Source organism: Echiichthys vipera (genome assembly GCF_963691815.1).
Source record: "Echiichthys vipera genome assembly, chromosome: 6".
Taxonomy (NCBI): Eukaryota; Metazoa; Chordata; class Actinopteri; order Perciformes; family Trachinidae; genus Echiichthys; species Echiichthys vipera.
Window position 1 is genome coordinate 11,276,417 of NC_139831.1, and position 20,414 is coordinate 11,296,830.

The 20,414-nt window shown below is 37.9% G+C and overlaps 1 protein-coding gene across 1 annotated transcript in view; it reads left to right on the forward strand.

Annotated features, from left to right (window-relative positions):
- The window catches only part of LOC310948715 (ecto-NOX disulfide-thiol exchanger 2-like), a gene marked incomplete at its 3' end in the record, with an annotated part of 123,526 nt that overhangs the window by 89,491 nt on the left and 13,621 nt on the right, over positions 1-20,414 (forward strand). The window contains exons 8-11 of the mRNA XM_083915933.1: positions 4,193-4,299; positions 8,593-8,713; positions 12,416-12,603; positions 17,990-18,115. Of these exons, the coding sequence (XP_083772059.1) occupies positions 4,193-4,299; positions 8,593-8,713; positions 12,416-12,603; positions 17,990-18,115 (542 nt within the window). The remainder of the gene's footprint in view (positions 1-4,192; positions 4,300-8,592; positions 8,714-12,415; positions 12,604-17,989; positions 18,116-20,414) is intronic.

Genomic DNA, 20,414 nt, shown 5'->3' on the forward strand with positions numbered 1-20,414 from the left:
TTCTCTCAGTCAGTCACCCTCTGCTTTCCGTGTTTCTCTTTCATTAAAGGCCATCGACATCCAACACAATAATCCAATCAAACACTTATTTCTATTCATGAGTTTGTCTTTCGCTTGCGTAGTTCCACATGCAAATGCTAACACTGACACTTGTCTCCCATGAGGCAGTTCAGCACACCACACCTGTGAACAAAGACACATCCATTTTCACAGGGCTCTGCTTTTGTCAGAGACCGCCATCCAAGTCACATTATCACTTCTGTCACCTTGAAGAGAATAACCTTTAATTACCTTTAAGCTCTTTGCATTGTCCCTGTTTTGATCATTTTAGAAATAGTCAATTTACTGAATGCCATAGCAACAAAACATGTGATTCAGTAACATTTTTAATCAGCTACGAAAATGTGGAATTGCATCCATTTACCGAATACCTTCATACTCTGTGTAGAGGCCATGCACTTGCAGAGACTAGCTATGTGCAGATGTTTGTACAGCTTTCTTGACTGTAACTGAGTGTGATGGACCACCTACATCACACAATCTTAGCAGGTGGGCAGAGTTGGGTTTCCATCATTACTTAGCTGACATTTTGCTGCCCCCAAATCACAACAAGGAAGCATTATCCATCAAAGGAGTTCTATGCATTGGAAGCTGTCCCAGACCTGCCACTGCTTCTAAGGCATTCCTCCCTTTGATAAAGTGCTGACTTCCCATTTGGCACCTGTTTCTGCTAACTGGTCAGGGAATACGAGACCTTATGGTTGTGTCCCTGTTAGCAGGAAAAATGAAAAACCTGACCAGGAGCTTTGCTGCTACCACAGGTTGTGTCGGGACCCTAACCACAGCTAGTTTCTGAAATGTCTTGCTAGGCTTGACTGCCTTCCATCAAAAACATAGGGGATGTCTCCGGGGTGCTTTGCTCTCACCAGAAGGGATGGTTTGACCACTTAGTGCTTCTAAAGAGGAGGAAAAGCTTAGTTAAAGCATCCTCTCCCTCTGTTTTCTGAGTTTTCCTCCCATCCTTCTGCCGCGGATGAAATGCCGCTCTGTGTTGGCCGTGCAAAACCAAGGCATATCTCACAGGGTTAGGCGCTAGTACTGTATAAATACACTGGGACTCTGCAATTTATTCAATTTGTTGCAGTTAGATTTTTGTTTAGTTTTTTTTCTACCAATGTTTTGGCCACAAAGTTCTCAAATAAAATGATTTTAACTGATGTCTTATCCAGCTGACATCATGTTTACTAGCTTTTTACAACTAGGCAAGGCTCACACTAAAGTAGTTTTGTCAATTTTAAAGTCCTCCTCTTGTGTTTCTTACCATACTTGCTAATTAATTTGTTGTGGATTGATTCCAGGCTTTGTGCACAATAACAAATATCTACTCACTAACTGATTGATATGTCCTTGTACATAAAATATTATAGGGAAGGTTTTCGTTGCCACCGTACTCTATGGGGGAATTGGTGGGTCTATGTTAATCTTAAATAAGTCATGGAGTGTGGTCTATAACTACTCTGTAAAGTGTCCTGAGATAACTTTTGTTATGATTTGGCACTATAAATAAAATTGAATTGAATTGAAAATTGAATTGAATAACTTTTATATTAACTCGATCAAAGATTGGTTTATATTGCTTCGACAAGCTTAACAACCGCCTCCTATTATTTGAATTTTTCAGCCTGTAGCTTTAAAGGGACATCAATGAAGTAGCCCCACAGCAGTGCAGAGTGAGGAACGTCCTGTCAAAACAATAAAAAATGAATAGCAACATATGTACAACAACCATATAGCTGGATCCCCAATGTATACATCATATGTCAGCATATAAACAAAAATTCTGATATGAATTATTATACATTAAAACACACAGAACATAAATACTGCCAATAATTATAGAGAAAAAGCAGTATATTACATGTATAGTGTCCACCATTCCCCATATACCAATGAAACTGGAGTAAATTACAATAATTTTTTCAAGGCTTAACACTAGTGTCCAATTTAAGAGCCTCTATACACACATAATACAAACTCAGGCACCTTATAGGAAAATGGTAATATCAATACATAATCTAGCCTGAAGCTGATGTAGTTCTAACCCTTAACATATCGATAGTCGACAGCATGCAGTATGTGATGGTGGCAAGATGCATGGAGTTCTACAGCAAGCGTGTTGTTTTTATAATGGCATTGCTTTGAGTGATGCAGTAAATATATTCAGATGAAATGCTGAGTTCACTGTCTTCAGCTGTAGTCTAACAAGATAGCCTCCAAAGTACCATGATGGTCTCTCCAGAGAAGGAAGGAAAGCAGCCAGTCTGCAAAAAACATAAAAAGAGTTCATCTCGCTGAAGTATTTATGATTCTAAACGAATGCCTTCACACACATGAATGCCGTCACAAAAGTCATTTGCTATAGGTGAGTAGATTAAAGATTAATTACACAAGGACTCATCAACAACAAAAAGGAAATGCCTCCTTTTACTTCTGCTCCTATTGCTTTGTTGATTAGGCTTCTGTTCTGGCTTTTTACTATTCATATTGTGTAGATCAAACTATAGGACCATAATCGCTGTATAAACTATGTTAATAATAACCAATATTCCAAATCTTAGACCATAGCTTTAAATGACTTTTGTGCTAATGTATGCTCAAGCTTTGGTCAACCACATTACCACCATGTAGGTTTCTTTAGATAATCAGGCATCAGACATGTAAAAGAACACTTTCAAAGCCTATGTCAAATATATGTATAAATGAATGAATAAATGTCTACACTAACTTCTTATGATGTGATTCTTCTGTCTGATCTGAGCTGGATTACCTCCTTCGACCAAACAATGTGGGGTGTTTCTTGCCTTTTTGTACATGAAAAAAAGAACCAACCAAATGTACATTTACCTCTGTTAGTATTGTGACAGAAAGAGATGACTGAGACTTCACATGGCTCCCATCGGTATTATATTTGGCTGTTACACATTATGAACATAAGGTCTCAAATGACTCCTAAAATTAGAACCAGATTTCCTATAAACCCTACTTCTTTGTGCCACACAAAGGATGCTTCTTTGGTTAAAAGTTTTCCTCTTTGCCTTAGGGAAGACAGTAAACAAGAGTTTGAGTCAATCTACCATCTGCTAGTGCCAAAAACTCTCAAAGCTTTCATGCAATTTGCACTCGAAGAACAACATCCTATTTCAAATTTTAGTCTCTCTTCACACCATGAAACTGCAAATTTAGATACAGGATGTAAAATGCAGTTTAGGGGCCAGTAAATCCTGCTAATGTTGTCACTGATGTTCCCATCAAGTTACAGTACACAATATTTAAAAATGAACGTAAAAAATGATTTGATAATGCTACATTTAGAATTTAAAACATACATTTATTCAGTGTATTCTCTGAATAATTATCTTCCAATAAAACAGTTTCAATTCCAAGGACAGTAGCCCGCTTTAGCTCTTAGCATTTTTCCTAAGCAAGAGATCTCTCAGGGGACCTACTATTAGAACCAATTCCACAAGTAAACAACCATTTCTCTTTCTCCAATAGCACAATAACTGTTCCATTTGAAGATAATAAGTGCTGTGTGGAAATCTGTTGGACCAAGTATTAACCATTGGTCTGTGCAGCCTAATAGGTGAGGAGATTTGGAAATGTTTGTGTCAGTAAATACAGAGCATAGAACCAAAAGACAGAATTATGTTTGCGTCTCCTTTTACTGCATTAAAACTTCACTCCCCTATAAATGATGTACTATCATTAAACTTCAAAGAACCAAAGGATACATACATACACCGTGTCTACACAGTCAAGAGTTTCTGATCCTATACGCCCCTGTCAAGGACAACTTTTTTCAGTACGAGAACTTTGCTGTAATAATATCATCAAAAGCCCACAGCTGATCAACTGATCAAGACAAGATGAGGAAAAATATATTTGAGGTATGAGATTGGAGGAGTTTAATGATGTGGTCTTTTAATGATGGTGTCAAATAAGTTTGAAATACACTAGAATGAGTTTCAATGGGACCCTCTGTGGCATGCTATGTGTCAATGTAAATAATGACAAAAGAATATGTAGATATGTAGACATCAGTTTTTTCCCCAGCTGACTTAAATGTTTCCCTCTTTCTTTCTCTTTTTCTTTTTACCCTTCTCTTCATCTCTACATTTCTTCCTCACCACAGTTGAACAGATTGTTTCTGTATTCCACGGTGCTTCCAAACAAAAGGCATGGGACCATTTTTCCAAAGCTCAGCGGAAGAACTTGGACATGTGGCGCACACAGGTTGAGGTTGGTATTTTATATTTTAATTCATTTTCTATTGTTGCATATACAAGTATGTATGTAGCTCTTTGTAGTTTTAATAATGACCTTTGTAGCCATGATTCGATCACTGCTTTTGTAACTGAAACAAAGATAAGCCGTGCTCTTGGCCTTTACCAAAGCATGTTTTTGAAGTAGCAGAGTAGGAAAACAACAATGACAAAGGGCATAAAATTTAACCCTGAGGAACTCATGGAAGTTCGATCTCTCATGTGATACATTAAAAGTCCATGGCTTATGTGTCAAACCCTGGCCCTACCAAGACAAAAAAAAAGAAAATCTATCATTTTTTCTACTATGAACTACTTTTAAATAGGATAATCTTTGTATAAGGATGTGAACATTATATCCATACAAATATGTCTGTTTTTTCATATATAAACTAGCTTAAAAAACTGAAAAAAGGAAAAGCGTTAAACTAAAATAGAGCTAAAACAATACATAATTTACTAAGTTCTTACATGCATTGTCAGGAAGGCATGTTTTTCTAATGCATTAGGACGGTGGATGATAGCTCAGTAGAGTTTGAAATTATCAACATTTTAACTGTTTGTCTAGATCCAAAAAGGAAACTTAATCCAAAGCTGAAATTCTTGGCTCAGTTGTTAAGTATCTGCCGGATTAATTTTAGTTACCCCATTTGCACTAATTATAAACATACAACCTGGATCAGGATATCTCATATGACATGGAATATGCATGCTAATGAAAGTAATAAATGGAATAACATCGCATTGCAGACAGAATAAACAACAAGAGTATTTAATAGTAACAGATGTAAATGGAGAGGCTCATGATCCGCTGTCATTTTCCAGATAACATATCTGCATACAGATCACACGTTGTTGTTCAAGTCATGAGCCTCTGAATGAAGTTTTGGTCCTTGATGGCTTCAATGAGCAGATGAGTTAAAGGTTATTTTGATGCCTCTCTGCCACTTTAAACTGTCTCATCATTTGCTGCCTGCTGTCATATACGAATAGACAGGAAAATAACTGCATTTTTCATGTTTTGTTTGGGCCGGAAATTGAGGTTATCCATCTCATCATTCTTTCAGAATCTGACAAGGCTTTGCTTTGTTCATTATCATTTACTGTCAGACAAATGCCACATTAATTATGGTGAAGATTTGTGTTTAATGGAGGCTGTGTTGTTTTTAATAGAGAGTGCAGCATTCGGCGTAGATCTGATTGCTGAGGTGTTGGTCTTCTGAGAGTCTCTTAATGCCTGAGTGTAGAATGTGTTGAGTTAGGGTTGTAATTACCAACAAGATATTTCTCTCTCTCTCAATCTCTCTCTCTCTCTCTCTCTCTCTCTCTCTCTCTCTCTCTCTCTCTCTCTCTCTCTCTCTCTCTCTCTCTCTCTCTCTCTCTCTCTCTCTCTCTCTCTCTCTCTCTCTCTCTCTCTCTCTCTCTCTCTCTCTCTCTCTCTCTCTCTCTCTCTCTCTCTCTCTCACACACACACAAACACACACAGTTTCATGCACTCACAAAAGCACTCTGTATCATGTCTATCATGTGTACCCACACAGAAAACACACGTCAATGCAAATCGAGCTTTGTCACAGCATGTTGCTGAAACTCTGTTGAATGTCAATGAGGCCCAATTCTTTATGAATATGCATGTAGAGTATCAAAAGAGAATAGCGTTCATCCTGCTCAATCCCCTGCAGAACGATGAAAATGCTAATACGTTTCTAGAAATAGATCTATGACATTACAACAAGCATTCAGAACCGCTCTTAGGAGCTGTCCACTTCAGAGTGTTGATACATTAATCACACTTTACACTTTAACCCACGAATATTGATTTGCTGTTAGGCGGAGCACCGTGCCTCAACACAATGTTGTTAACTCCCCAGTGTAATGACAGTAGCCTTTGCATCAGAGGTTTTATCGTGCAGGGTATGTTCAGATCCTGATGTTTGTTACTGCTGCTGTTGGAAAGCCTGTTTTGTTCAACATAAGTGTAAATCAGCTCCTGATTCATTCTCGGTGTCTCAGTCAGGCTGGGTGATGTTTCCATCACTGCATGTGTAATAAGAGAAACTGCCTTACCATCTGTACACCAGACAGAATGCAGCACAGTACAGCTATAACTCTAATGTTACATTTTATACTTGATTTTATTTTTACAGTAAGTTTCTAAATGAAACAAAATCAAAATCCAATAAGTCACTAAGATATTTATCTTCTTTCGTCCTTTTCTCAAAAAGTATCTCAACAAAGGAAACAGTTCTTATTCTCCAACAACTATGCTTTTATTAAGGAGAAGCTGCAAATCAAGTTTTTGAATACAGTGCGTTTAAAGTTTTTGTAAGGCACTTTTGATGCTCAAGGACACTTTCCAAAGATAAAGTTAAAAAATGCAAACAAGTGCATGTATATCAGTTGCATTAGAAAAAGTAACAATCAAAAAAAAAAATTATGACTGCAGTAGCAATCAGAGGGTTACATTTTCTGTTGGACTGCCTCTTGGTCCAACACTTTGGTCCTGACTGAGCTATCTCAACAACTATTGGATCAATTTGTACGAATCTGTGTACACACATTCATGGTCCCCAGATGATTGAAATAACTCTGGTAAGCGTGACATGGTAGTGACATCAACTTTCATTCATCTGTTGATCACTTGCCTGATATCAGGCCGAATTATCAAGTTGTTAAACGTTTCCATCTTCAGTCTGACACAGCAGTACTGTAAATGATTCCATGAGGGAGGGGGATTCAATTTTCCCAGACTTTCAGCCGGCTATCTTCCAGTTTAGCACTATGCTTACCTAAACTGACTTACTTAACTAACTGACTGAAGTACGAAATGCTGCTACACTCCACTGTGCCATACTGTCACTTAGTTCTGTAGGACATGCTGCTACATTTTAAACATTTTTAACACTTATAACTTATCGCTCCTTCTCACTTATCTAGTTTGTACTTATTTTATTTCAATCTGCTGCTAAACTGCACGCTGCGTATTGTTGTATATTGTATATACCTACGCTTAACCACGACGTCTGTTGCACTCTGTCACACTTTGTTCATTGCTTGATTTATCTGACGTTAGCTTTATTTTGATTTGATTTATGTTTATGCTTATTGTTACTCTGATCCTTTTCCGCCTTTGTATCGAAACTGTTGCACAATAATTTCCCTCGGGATAAATAAAGCTTCTTGAATCTTGAATCAGGGGTGAATTATTGTAATTGTATCATGTGGTTTGTGGACTGTTTTAACTGTTGAACACACTTTTTAAAGTGGGTATCAATTTTTCATTTCCTTGTTTTATTTTTTATTTTGAAACAACATTTGCAAGTTTGGTGACAGGCTTGACTTATTGAAAACCATGGAGAATCAGTTTTACTACAGGCTTCTTTGGAGGAAATCATGTGCACAGACAAGATGTCACGTCCCGTCTTACTCCCACTAAGGTGCAGCCTGTTATGTCACTTAAGGGACGCTGATTTCTTCCTTCCCTTTGACACAGCAGAGGAAATTGAAGTGGACGAATTGAAAAGAAGATGGTTGAGGAAAAGAATGTAGAGATGTAACCACCTTCGCAGTTATTGCATATTTTTTGTGTGTTATCTATTCTTGAGTTTGCAAAGAAAATGTCTGATTTGTGATTATTTTTTCAGAACTTATACATCACGTATCTAGCACATAGTAGAACGGGTTTTTTTTTTTAATTAAATGTTTTATTCAGGACTGCTTTGAAACATTCGGGTATGGTATTTGTGGGGATTCTTGATGTTAACAGCAAGACGTCAAAATCCTGAAGTATTGCAGTGCTCTTTGATGTATTTAGTTCTTTAACATGCTCAATAGACGGCTTTAATCCCACTTATCTGTTCTATACTTTCACACTGCATTAACCAGGGAAGAAAGACCTTGTGCCCTCCATTGTTATATTAGAGCAGATGGGAGGTCATCAGGATAATATGATCTCTCTGCATGTCAAATTATACCAGGCTAACAGAGTGAAGGTCAAAGTATTTTTTCACTTTATTTCAAATGATTTTATCGTGATCTATCGTGTGTGTGTGTGTGTGTGTGTGTGTGTGTGTGTGTGTGTGTGTGTGTGTGTGTGTGTGTGTGTGTGTGTGTGTGTGTGTGTGTGTGTGTGTGTGTGTGTGTGTGTGTGTGTGTGTGTGTGTGTGTGTGTGTGTGTGTGTGTGTGTGTGTGTGTGTGTGTGTGTGTGTGTGTGTGTGCATGGTATCCACAATGCAGATATTAACCTGCTTCTGTTTTTCTGTTTTGCAGACGATTAGAAACAATTACAGCGAGCAGCTGATGGGCATCAGAGGAGAAGAGGAGATGGAGATGTCTGACGATGACATGGAGGAAATCTCTGCAACCAACAGCAAAGACTCTGAGGACTCAGGTAAAATATTTGGGCTGAATGAGATGGGCTCAAAGGATACTGTCACATAGTATCCCAACATGTGCTTTAACTAAAAGATGTGTATGATCTGATTAAAAAAAGTAAAAAATGTACCATTACACTTTCCTACACCAACTGGCTGCAGAAATAACCTTTGCACAGTGGAACTTATTACACGTTTGCAAGCGCTGCACTGGTGCTGGCTGTTGGACATCCAGTGTAATGTTAATTTGGGACAGTGCTATAATTTTTACATTTTAAAACATCACAAAAAACTAGTTGAGCAGCTTTAGTTTTTCAGAATGTTTATTTCTGCTGTAAAGTTGGACATTTTAACATGGGCGTCGCTTTCGCAGCCAGCATCAAGTAGCCATTTGAGAACCTGCGTTTTTTTTCTTTGTTGGCTACATTTTTCAGTCACGGAGGTTGCCACTTGCCGCTTTCCCACACCATCATTTTATTCTCCTCTTTAGAGCAAAGTATTGGTCTTGCAATTTTTCACTGTGTCCATGAAAGTAATTCTGGGAAATGTAGTAAATCATTCGGTATAGTAATTGTAGACAAAGTGTGGTTAATTAAATTGGTTACACAAAAAAATTGCATTACAACTGTTTTTAACAAAGGAGCCCCTGGAAAAAAACACATTGACTCCTAAATCACACACACAAACACACAGAGAGGGAGAATCAGGGCTTGCATTAGCTCTGAAAAGAACCTGTAATCTGATATGAGGAATAGGCAACACAATAAGAGATAAAAACACTGTGCGGAACAGGAAATATGGCTAATCTTTTGAAATCTCTTCTCTGAAGGAAAGCCGCGCCCTTAAGGCTTCATTTTGGGAGATGCTTTGTTATTGCTGCAGTGAATCTCTCGGCACTGATAAATCTGATATGCGACCAACAAAACAAAAAAACCCTATGAAATGAAACAGGGAATATCGCTAGCATTGCTGAAGTTTGCTCTAATGAAAATATGTCATATTGGGGGCGTACTTTCTGGAATCTGATCAATTATGTAGCTGAGAATACAGTACACAATGTGCACGCAGACACATAAACACATAGAAGCTGAAAAAGAAATCTCACATCTCAAGTTATGGCTGAGGGTTTCCTGTCACAGCACACAGATTAATGGGAGACTAAACTGTTGTTCTCCCAGCGTGGTGCGCACTGTGTGTGTGTGTGTGTGTGTGTGTGTGTGTGTGTGTGTGTGTGTGTGTGTGTGTGTGTGTGTGTGTGTGTGTGTGTGTGTGTGTGTGTGTGTGTGTGTGTGTGTGTGTGTGTGTGTGTGTGCGTGTGCGTGTGCGCGTGTGTTTGATACTGTTCATAATACGCATGGGGATTTGGACAGAATTTGGCTAAACTGTTTCCTGGGGCATCAAGCTAATAAGACTTGATAATCAATACTATCCTTACTAAATTCTGCAAGGAGAAAACACACATTTGCACACAAGATGGGTCTTTATGTGGAACTGTATTATCATAATTTGTAATTCAGATACATACGGTATCTTGAGAAGAAAAAACGTAAATCCCTTTCTCAACACATAAAAACATCCCTATGACGCTATAAGAGCTTCCGACTCTGTGATATCTTAATGTGATTCACATGTTAATCATACCAATGAAATCGAACACACTTCAGGATACTGTTACGTCTAATCTACATTATCAATTTAGCAAGATTCTGGATGAAATATTAGACTTCTTATTATTGGGTTTCTGTCTGATTTGACTGTCATTACAGAAGCAGGCTTACATTCAAACTCTTTAGACTAATGTGAATGATGTTTTTCACAGCTCTCATCCTCCAATGGCGTACCATTTGAGGTAATGAGCTATGGAATTGTATGTGTTACAGTTCAGTTTTTTGCATTGCTGGAAAGAATGAGCCTCATTTACACTACTCTCAAATCATTTTCTTGTCACTTTTGTTTGGGTGGAAATTTGCCTTAAAATACCTTGGGGTACATGAAATATGCATTTATCTCTTGATTATTTCAAACAGTACATCTTCGCTGATTTTGATTTCTGCTTTGGCAAACCCACAAGTGAAGAAAAACCTTCATATCTAAATTAATATGTAAAAATGTTATTGATGTGCATCAACAAGAATAACATTGTACTGTGTAAGAACAAAAAGGCAGTTTGACTGAAAGTAAAAACTTAAAATAAGTGTAGTTTGTCTACTACAGGTGGACATCGAGGCTTCAAACTATTGCACTACCCCATATGGATAAATAGATTATGGAAAAGACTGTATTGTCACAAGGCTTTTGATTTGATCCAAGCAGCAGATGGAAAGCTCAGACTGTAGCTGATGTAACAGTGTTGTTTCCAGACAACATCTTTAAAGCACCAGTGTACTCCATCAGCATCCTATCAAACAGCCTCAGAAACCCTCATTATCCCCATGTTTCAATGCTTTCATGTCTCACCCCTATCTCTTTGATGGCTGGCTTTTTTTACCCCACCTTCAACGACGGCTGTTTGGATCAGATTTAAACTCTTTTGCATTCCAACACCTCTTGAGCTTTTTCTTTCTGAGCGTAACCCGGCCCTAATATCCACCATGTCCACATGAATCCACCAGCGCACAGATGCATGGTGCTGTTTGCTCCTGAGGGGTCTGAGGCTTCACCCGGGGTGTTTAAACACTTAGAGACAAACTTGCAAGCTATGAGACAGTTGATAATTTAACTTTCATTCAGTCACTGCATAAAGTCACATTCATCTTGCAACAGATTTTGAAAGTTTGCATGAAGCGGAGATGATTATTAATGGGTTAGCAGCCAGACGTTATTGAGGGTAAATTGTTCTAATTTTGACCATGAAATGAACCAAATGTCACGTACACATTGTGTGAGCCAACCCTTTGCTGTTTGTTGGAAATTATTTTGGCGTTGACTCCATATTGGATTTTCAAGACTCTATTTGTGAGTGCACTGAATAATCTGATTTGTGGCATTTATGAATATATTAGCGGTGGATTTCAGATCAAAATCAATGAATCAGCTTTGTTCTGCTTTCAGTCACACTGAGGTCAATGTGAATTAAATGTCTTCAGGAAAGTTAATAGGAGAAAAAAAGAACGGGGGAAAAGGGAGAATCCTATTGAAGTCAAAAGCCTATTTAGAGATAAAAGGCACTTTTGCCATTTTTCAAAAGGGGTTGTATTTAAGTGGCAGCATGCGAACAAAATTTCTTAAACGACCTCATACTCTGCATTTGGTTCACAAATGTAGAAGGAGAATGATTCTTTGTCGAAAAGTCTCTGGGGGGTTTCTCTACACTTTTCCTGTTATGGAAATTAACTGAATTAATTTTGTGGCAGTGTTTTTGAAAAATGTCATCCAATTTTCATTGCTTCTGAGTGAGGTAAAAGAATAAAGACATGTGATACTATTATTTACAGAATAAAGCCAGCGGTGAAGTCCTTTTTTTAAGTGAGTTTACTATAATTTAGAATAACCAGAGGCTGTAATTTAAATAATCAGTTACAGAATCGAGAAACAAATAATTAAAATGATTTAAAACAACAAAAATGTGTTTGCCTTCTTTTTGGATGCCTGACATGGAAACCTACAGGAAGAGAACAAAAGTGTTTGGCATCTAGACAGAAACTAGACTGAATGAATAATTTCCTTGGCCATCTTATACTGTGTCATTGTGTGGTTTTGTGTTCCATATAAATCTGTAGGTGTTTCCCAAGCCGAAGCCTTAAAGGAGGAGAATGACTCCCTGCGCTGCCAGCTGGACGCCTACAGGAACGAGGTGGAGCTGCTCAAACAGGAACAAGGCAAGAACCAACCAATCAGCAGTGAGGAGGACAGCACACTCTCTCAGCAGCTCAGCTTCTTGCAGCAGGCTCTGCAAGGCATGCAAAAGGTAATGTGGTGTATATAAACGCATGCCTCGTACAAGTTGAGAAAATACAATAATGAATGTAAATGACATACACATCAACCCACTCTGACTCTAAAAGATTTGGTTAATAAAACAACACTTTTCCAAAAATTAAAAAAGAGTATATGAGCATTTATTATATTATATAATTTTAGTTGATATATCCTGTGATTCAAGTTTAAGCAAGTTTAAAATGAGCAGAATATCACAGGTAATATAAAGCCAAATAGAAAACATGTCATCTAACACAAAATCAATACATTCATAACCTCTTAGCTGCGAAAAACATTTCCATCTGAAAAAGCAGTATTGTAAAAATGCTGGTAGATTGGCTGAGCATAGAGTGCGGCCTTTACCTACTCTGTAAAGTGTGGTGAGATAACTTTTGTTATGATTTGGCACTGTAAATTCAATTGAATTGAATTACTTAACAAATGCAGGTTTCAAAAACAGGTGCTCTTTGGATCAAAGGACATCTCATAAGACCAAAGAAGAGAGAAATTCAACTGGTTCTCATCTTCTTGATCAATAAGTTATAGCCAACAAAATAGAAAGGCACATTGCTTTGCCTGCGCGTTCTAAGTTGAAATGCGTTGAAATGCAGTGTACATTGGAAGGGTTTTGGTTACAATTTATTGATCACAAAGCCGAGTAAATCTAACCTCTCTCTTTTCGGTCTCTGTTTAATATAATGTTTGAGTATTTTTTCCCTCCAAAACAAGCAGCACTACCATACACCACTCCTTTGTAGATGTTTGTTTTGAGAATTTTTCTTGCTACCAGAATAATAAGAGATCACTCGACTATCACACTTGATTCCAAAAACACTCTTCAAGTCGATTTCCATTAAAAACAGGTGAAATGTCCTGGCTCAATCATACTTTAGGATAACAAAGGCCCCATTTTAGTCACGCAGGCAGTACCTTGACAGCACATCACAACAAACCTCAGCCATTTCTGTGCAAAGTTAAATGTTAATTTCTGTTAAACCAGCTTTAATCTCGGCATTCCTGTTCTGTCTATATTACAAACTCATAGGAGGTGGAGGGACTTTTTTGTGTAAAAGCTTATAACGGCTGATAATAATCACTGATTCAATCAAAGATCAGATCAGACTGTACTTCACATCTCAGAGATCTCAGTGTTATGACATTGCAAAATTTCCTGATTGTACAGAAAAAAAAATGTGCCAATTATTTTAGGAGAAATCAGTGTTTATCAGTGTTGCTGCATTTGTCAGTGCACTGTAAAACTAGTAGTAGTAGGTCAAATGAACCAGCAGCGTGACAGATATACAGTATTTGTGTAGGAAAAGTCTTGTTTTATTGATACAGTGTGTGTTAGATTATACTGAAATTAAAGTGAGGAAGAAATGTTCCTTCTGCTGGCAGTCCCACATTGTGATGCCCCCTCTGTGTGTCTGTTAACTTTGTGTTTTTTCAAGGAGCCTCTCAGGCAAGTGGAGTGAGTCATTTGTGCTAATGCCACACATCTGGCTTGGCTGCTTAAAGGCCCTGCACACCCACACAGGTGTTTTCACTTATTCTGTCTGATTAGACCTCTGCTCCAGTTGATGTAGAGCTGGGAAATATGTGTCACTCAGGCTGCATTCGCATTACAGGGCTTAATGTTGAAATCTGACTGAGTTCTTCCTCAGCTGTTCACAGTTATGTTTGAAGTGACCCATAGCTGACATCAGTTTGTCTATGTTGTGAACGGATCTCTGCCCTGAAACACCTCACATGCAAACAATAACATCACCCACTCACATCAGAACAATGACAGGCACGTGACAGCTGTAGCAATGCATTCATCTCTGCAATGGATTCAAATATTTATCTTGCACACGTGCGTGGCCGCGCCATTGTACGTGTATATACTTCATCAAAACACTATTATCACAGCGTAGAGTGGGACTTTTCTGTCACCTGCTGAGTGACAACTTTGTTTGGCATATTTTCTGTAACAAGTGAAGCATGAAAATATGATGGAAGGAGCAAGCAGGTTAGCTAGCTTCCTATGCTTAAATGAGCCAAACTGAGTTGTCACTCATATCCGCATAGAATCCAGTCACAAGGGCACGTCAAGGCAATGAGCCAATCACAGCACAGTAGGTCGCGACTGGATGAAACGCTCTGAGCTGTGCCTGCTCAGTGAAGGATGATGTGGAAAAACACATGAATTCCAATATGACTGTGGAATATGACTCACAACGATCACATGGCCAATGCATCAGATTTAAGATCACATGTGAATGTGTCCCAGATCTGATTGGAAGCAATCAGATGTTTTCGTCAACGCTACTCATAAAAAATCAGATCTATGTCACATGAGAGCAAAAAATATTTAATTTGGGCCACATTTGCTTGTAATCTGTAGCCTAAACGCCATGTAGGCTACGGAATAGGATGATAATAGTGTTAATTGTCCTGACCTAACAGATGCAACAACTAACAAGAGAGAGAGTCTATACACACCCACACAGTCCCGAGAAGCTGAGCTCTGATCAGACAGATCAAGTGAAAAAACCCCTGTGTGGGTGGACAACGGCTGCAGCAGCTTTATTGCTGGTCATGTTGTTTCTCAAGAAGGTTCAGGTTCTGCAACCTGATTTCTCCGTCCTCAGAAGGTGGCATTCATTTTTGCTGTTAATTTTATAATTCCAGTTTCTCCAATGTGAGGATTAGTTGCTTCCCTCTGTTTTACGATACAGTTGTAACCTTCTCAGTGCATTGAATATCTTTTTTAGACTGTTATTTAGACAAAACAAACATCTGAATATGCGGACTTGGGCTCTGGGAAGTTGTGATGGCATTTCCCAGTCACTATTTTTGAGACAAAAACCTTATATACACTGTATATACTGATAAAATAATCATCAGATCATATAATAAATGAATGATTGATGACTAATTATATGTGTGTAGCTACTCCTCTAAGGTGTGTTCTCACTGTTACATTTTACAGTTTATTTTGTTAATCTGGGTGTAGGAGATTTCATAGATTAGGACTTTCAGATCCTAATATTTCATTCTCTTATATCATCTTTGTTCATACTCTGTCTCTTCATTTCTTGGTATGACATTCTCTCCATATCTGAGATTTCCTGTGTTGTGAACTGTTGGGTTGAATTAGGAAAAATAACATATTGCGCCTTCTTGTGTTATAGACACTTCTAATCAGTTCTGTTTGATTGAACAATAGAGCTTGGCATTTAAACAGAAATTATATCCTTTAAAGTGCTAAATTGAAAAAAGAAAAAGGCCAGCATTGAGAACTACACCTTTTGGCTATTTAATAAAATACTACCCTGAGGAACATTTAGTAATCCAATTGAGAAAAGGAAAACACTACCTCAGGCGGCAATGCTTTTTCTGATCACCTACTGTGTTGTCAAATAGCCCCGGCTTACAATTACTCCTTCTTGAGCGAAGAGATGCCCTAGAACACATTATTTTTAAGGCACAGAAACTATTCTCCACTTTCATCTCATTTGACAAAGTGTATTCTAATTACCTTCATAAAAATTTGCCTCTGCCACATATATGAAAACATCAGTGGAAAATTTGACCACTTAACTTCTAAAATGTCTATGATCAGCAACTACATTCATCCTGTAGAAGAGAATTGATGTTCACTTTGAAACCTAAAAGCTTTTTTCACAACTGACAAAATACACATATGATATTTTTCCGTCGTCTAAATTAGGATAAAAGCAGAAAGAAATTTCCCTCTGGATGATTGACTGCTGTTTCTCCAATGCTACACATTACCTCATACATGCTCATACAAATTGAGAGCACAGTACACAGTGCAGCACAGTGCAGCCACAATCTCCTCTTTATCATGTGGAGATTTGCATCTGCTCCTTGCCAATAGTCTATCCAGCACTTAAGTCTTAATTATAACAAATTACGCACACATTTTGCTGTCACTGTGTCTTCTCTGAATTATATAAACACACAATTAGAAAAGAAACTGCCCTCTTAATGGATATAAGACACTGAAAATAAAATCTATTTTAATGTTAATATGGTATGTATAATGTATGCTGCAGGTATTTTTGAGCCGAAAAGAGAAGCTTAAATCTGAGGTTGTCAACCCCACCCAACTGCTTATACAATTACAATGCTTTTGCGATGCAGACAGAATGCAGGTAATTTCAAACGAAAGTTTCATGATGTAAACATAACGCCTATAAATTGAAGTCACAATCAAGATGCTTTCCTGAGATAAATTCAGCACAATTAACAAGATCAAAAGGTTCCATTATATTCCAATTATTACATCTGCCGTAACATCAACATGCAAAGTGTAAATTAGATTAGATTAGATTTCCAAATATAAAAGTTAATACCAGGCTTCAAAAGGCAATCAATCAATCAATCAATCAATCAAATCAAGTCAATTTTATATTACCAGTTTTTGCTTGTTAAGCCAGTCATCCTTTTAAAATATCATATTAATTCTGTATGTACAGTTTGTACAAAGTAGGCTGCTGGCCGGTGAGCTAACAGAGTCAAAAACAGCGTTTGTTCAGATAACTTAGCTGATACTTCTGAAGTTATAACTCAGATTTCAAAGGGTTTCATGTGACACAGAAACCGAGAGAAATTGCTTTAACAAACTGTTCACAAAGTCACACTAAGACCAATGTTTTAGTGTATTTGTTTGTATTCCGTCCTGTTTAATTCATTTTAACGTACCGTATGTTAAGAAGCATGGAACTGCCTCAGGATATGAGATGTGCAATGTTTGCAAATTCATTCTATTTTCTTTGCCATATTATTTGGGCATAGCCAGTTCTTCACTGGACCGTTGTCATAGTATCGAATATGATTACTAGATTTGTGCTATATGCAAGGCCATCTGTCTACTTATCTGTACTGAAAAGTGTGTACCAAAACTAAAACACATTGTAGATAGAACACAGACCATAATAATCCACAATGTTACAGAAATATTATGGTGTAATTGGATCATTCATTATTTAGACTGTATATGCAGACAACATATTTTAACACTTGGTATGAATGAGGTCCCGTATAATCGGAGGAGCTCATTATGTGCAGGTCTGATCAGCCTCTCCCTGACTGCCCAGTTTCAGAACACTGCTCAGTTTTACCTCACTTGACACTTGCTGCATAGCACCGGTGTAACTGATGAATTGTTCAGCATTACATTAAAAGAAGGAGCTGATGAGAGAGTCCTTATTTTGAATTTCTCCCTACAGGAATTTACCTCTTTGAGTCTCCAGTGTTAAGGTTGAGACTGCATGAGATGATCTTATTCTCCCTCTGTCAAAGATCAGCACTGGTGAAACAAACATGAACATTAAAGGCTAACCACTTTTCTTCTTTATGTTTAGCAACTGCTGAGAATGAGGGACGAGTTGAAGGAGCGAGAGGCAGAGCTTGAGAGGAGTATAGAAGACAAACAGCAGCTGAAGAACCAAATCCGGCTGCACACTTTGCAGACTACACACACACTACAGGTCAGAAGAAAACAAACACACGCACACACACGCACGCACGCACACGTGCACACACACACGGACGCACGCACACGTGCACACACACACACATGCTAGGTCAAGGAAAAAAAAAAAAATGTAAATATGTAAATAGTTATAATGAATCTTAAAAATAAAAAACAGACCTCATTTTTGATGTAGTTAGAAAGAAATTACTTCATATTGAGAGGACACCACAGGCTTTATTTTAGTGAAGATTTGGGCGCATTTAAAGTGGTATCTAATGATTTGTCCCTGAATCAACCCAGCAGAGTAGATGGAAGATGGAAGTTCCCCCTAAAGGCACTGAGAATAAACAAATAATCAAGATCTTTGGTATTAAACATAACTTAATAAATGGATCATTGAAAGAGGCAGATCATTTGAAGTACTTTAAAGACCAGGTCACTATAATTTAACCAATAATTTAAGATTGAGGCTACGAAATAAAGGAACAGATGAAGAGATTGAAATCAAAATCATATAAAAAAGTTAGTACTTAAGATTTCAGTCAAGGTTGACTTTTTTTGTGTCTGTTTTATTACAGAAATCAGTCAGTAATCTGCTTTTTTCCATCCTGTCGTGCCTTGATTTATACTGCATTCACCGCTGCTTCACAATAAAAACCACCCAGTGGTTTTCCAGTTGAGTGCAACAACAGGAAAAGTTTGGTTTGCATTAGCAGTAACTTAATACAGCTCTGATACAGCTGTGGGAGAACAGTAAACTGAGATGCTGGTATCAGGTGTTTACATGCACTGAGTAACCGAGTTACAGGCTTTCTCCTGAAAGTCGATTTCTTAAATGTCATGTAAATGTATAACCTGGTTACCGTAATCAGTGTAGGGGATTAGGAAACCTGATTTACGCACTTAACCCTGGGCTGTATTCCCAAAACATCTTAAGGCTAAAAGTAGTTCCTAACCTGCTGATTTTAACCAAAATCGTTGGTCAAAGAGTATTTCAAAAAGCATTTTTGTGCTAAAAGCAGCTCTTAAAATAGTCAAGAGGAGTCCTGAGTCACTACAAGCAAATCACAAACAACCCTAATATGGCTTCTGCCGCCATTCCGCACCTTAGTTGCCTGAAAAATTTTAGAAACTTTTTTTTTTTTTAAAGATAATTTTTTTGACAGTTTTCAAGCCTTTATTCAGTAGGACAGACAGGAAATGGGGTAAAAGAGAGAGAGGTAGACATGCAGCAAAGAGCCACAGGTCGGAGTCGAACCCACGGCCACTGCCTCGATGACCTTCAGCCTCTTTACATGGGGCGACAGCTCTAACCACTGTGACATTGGCCGCCCCAACATTTTAGAAACCTTTGATGATGGTGGGAAAGCCGCATTTACTGTATTTCTAGACATATATTTTCTCAGTCTTCTTTTTGTTTTTGACCTTATTCCAACTGCTTTTCCTTTAATAATATCCTCTCTTTCATTCACAAGTTGGGCAAGAAGTTAAAGCTGTTCTTGCGTCCAGTTTGGTTTTCGTTTATGTCAACACCTCTCGCTATCAGCCATGGTTATTATATTACAAGGCTTCTGACATGGAACTTGCTAAAAATTTTTTAACGCTTTATTTGGATATGACAAGAATTCAATTACAGAGACCCAAAACAATCCAAGGCATGCAAAGTCAACCTGATCTAGACACATTTTTGGACAAGAGTAGCCCTAATTCTGTTAGCCGCTCAATAACATAAAGTGTGCCTTTTTATCCGTAAATTCACGTTACAAAAATGGCAAATATTCCGATATATACCGACATGTTGTCTACTTTCGGAGTTTTGCCTCGACACTCTGTTTGTACGTCATACGCTTCGTTGATCTGATGGTTGATTGGGCCTGATAGACAGATGGTTTATCCAGTCAGCAGCCAGTATTTTCACCCCTTCCCAAAAGATCTCCAAACGAGATTTCCCAGATGGATATGCTGACCAAATGCAAATCATGCGGATCAATCCATCTGGCATAGTCAGGTTAGGACCCCGCCACTAACAATGAAAACTACTATACAGAGAGGTAATAAAAGACTGTAAATACACTAAAGAGCTATTGCTGAAAAAATGCTGACCGAATAGTTTTCTTAAAATTGGGTTTGATATTTAAAATGTCTTTGACGATTATAAATTTACATTAGTGAACCTTTGATCCTTAAAGTAAATCACTGAAGAAACTACTAATGCATCAATATAATACATTATTAAAAAACTAACAGCCTACAGTGAAGCGAAGGAAGAGTGAAAATCATTAATTCAGGTGGGTGGCAGGTGGATGATTTAG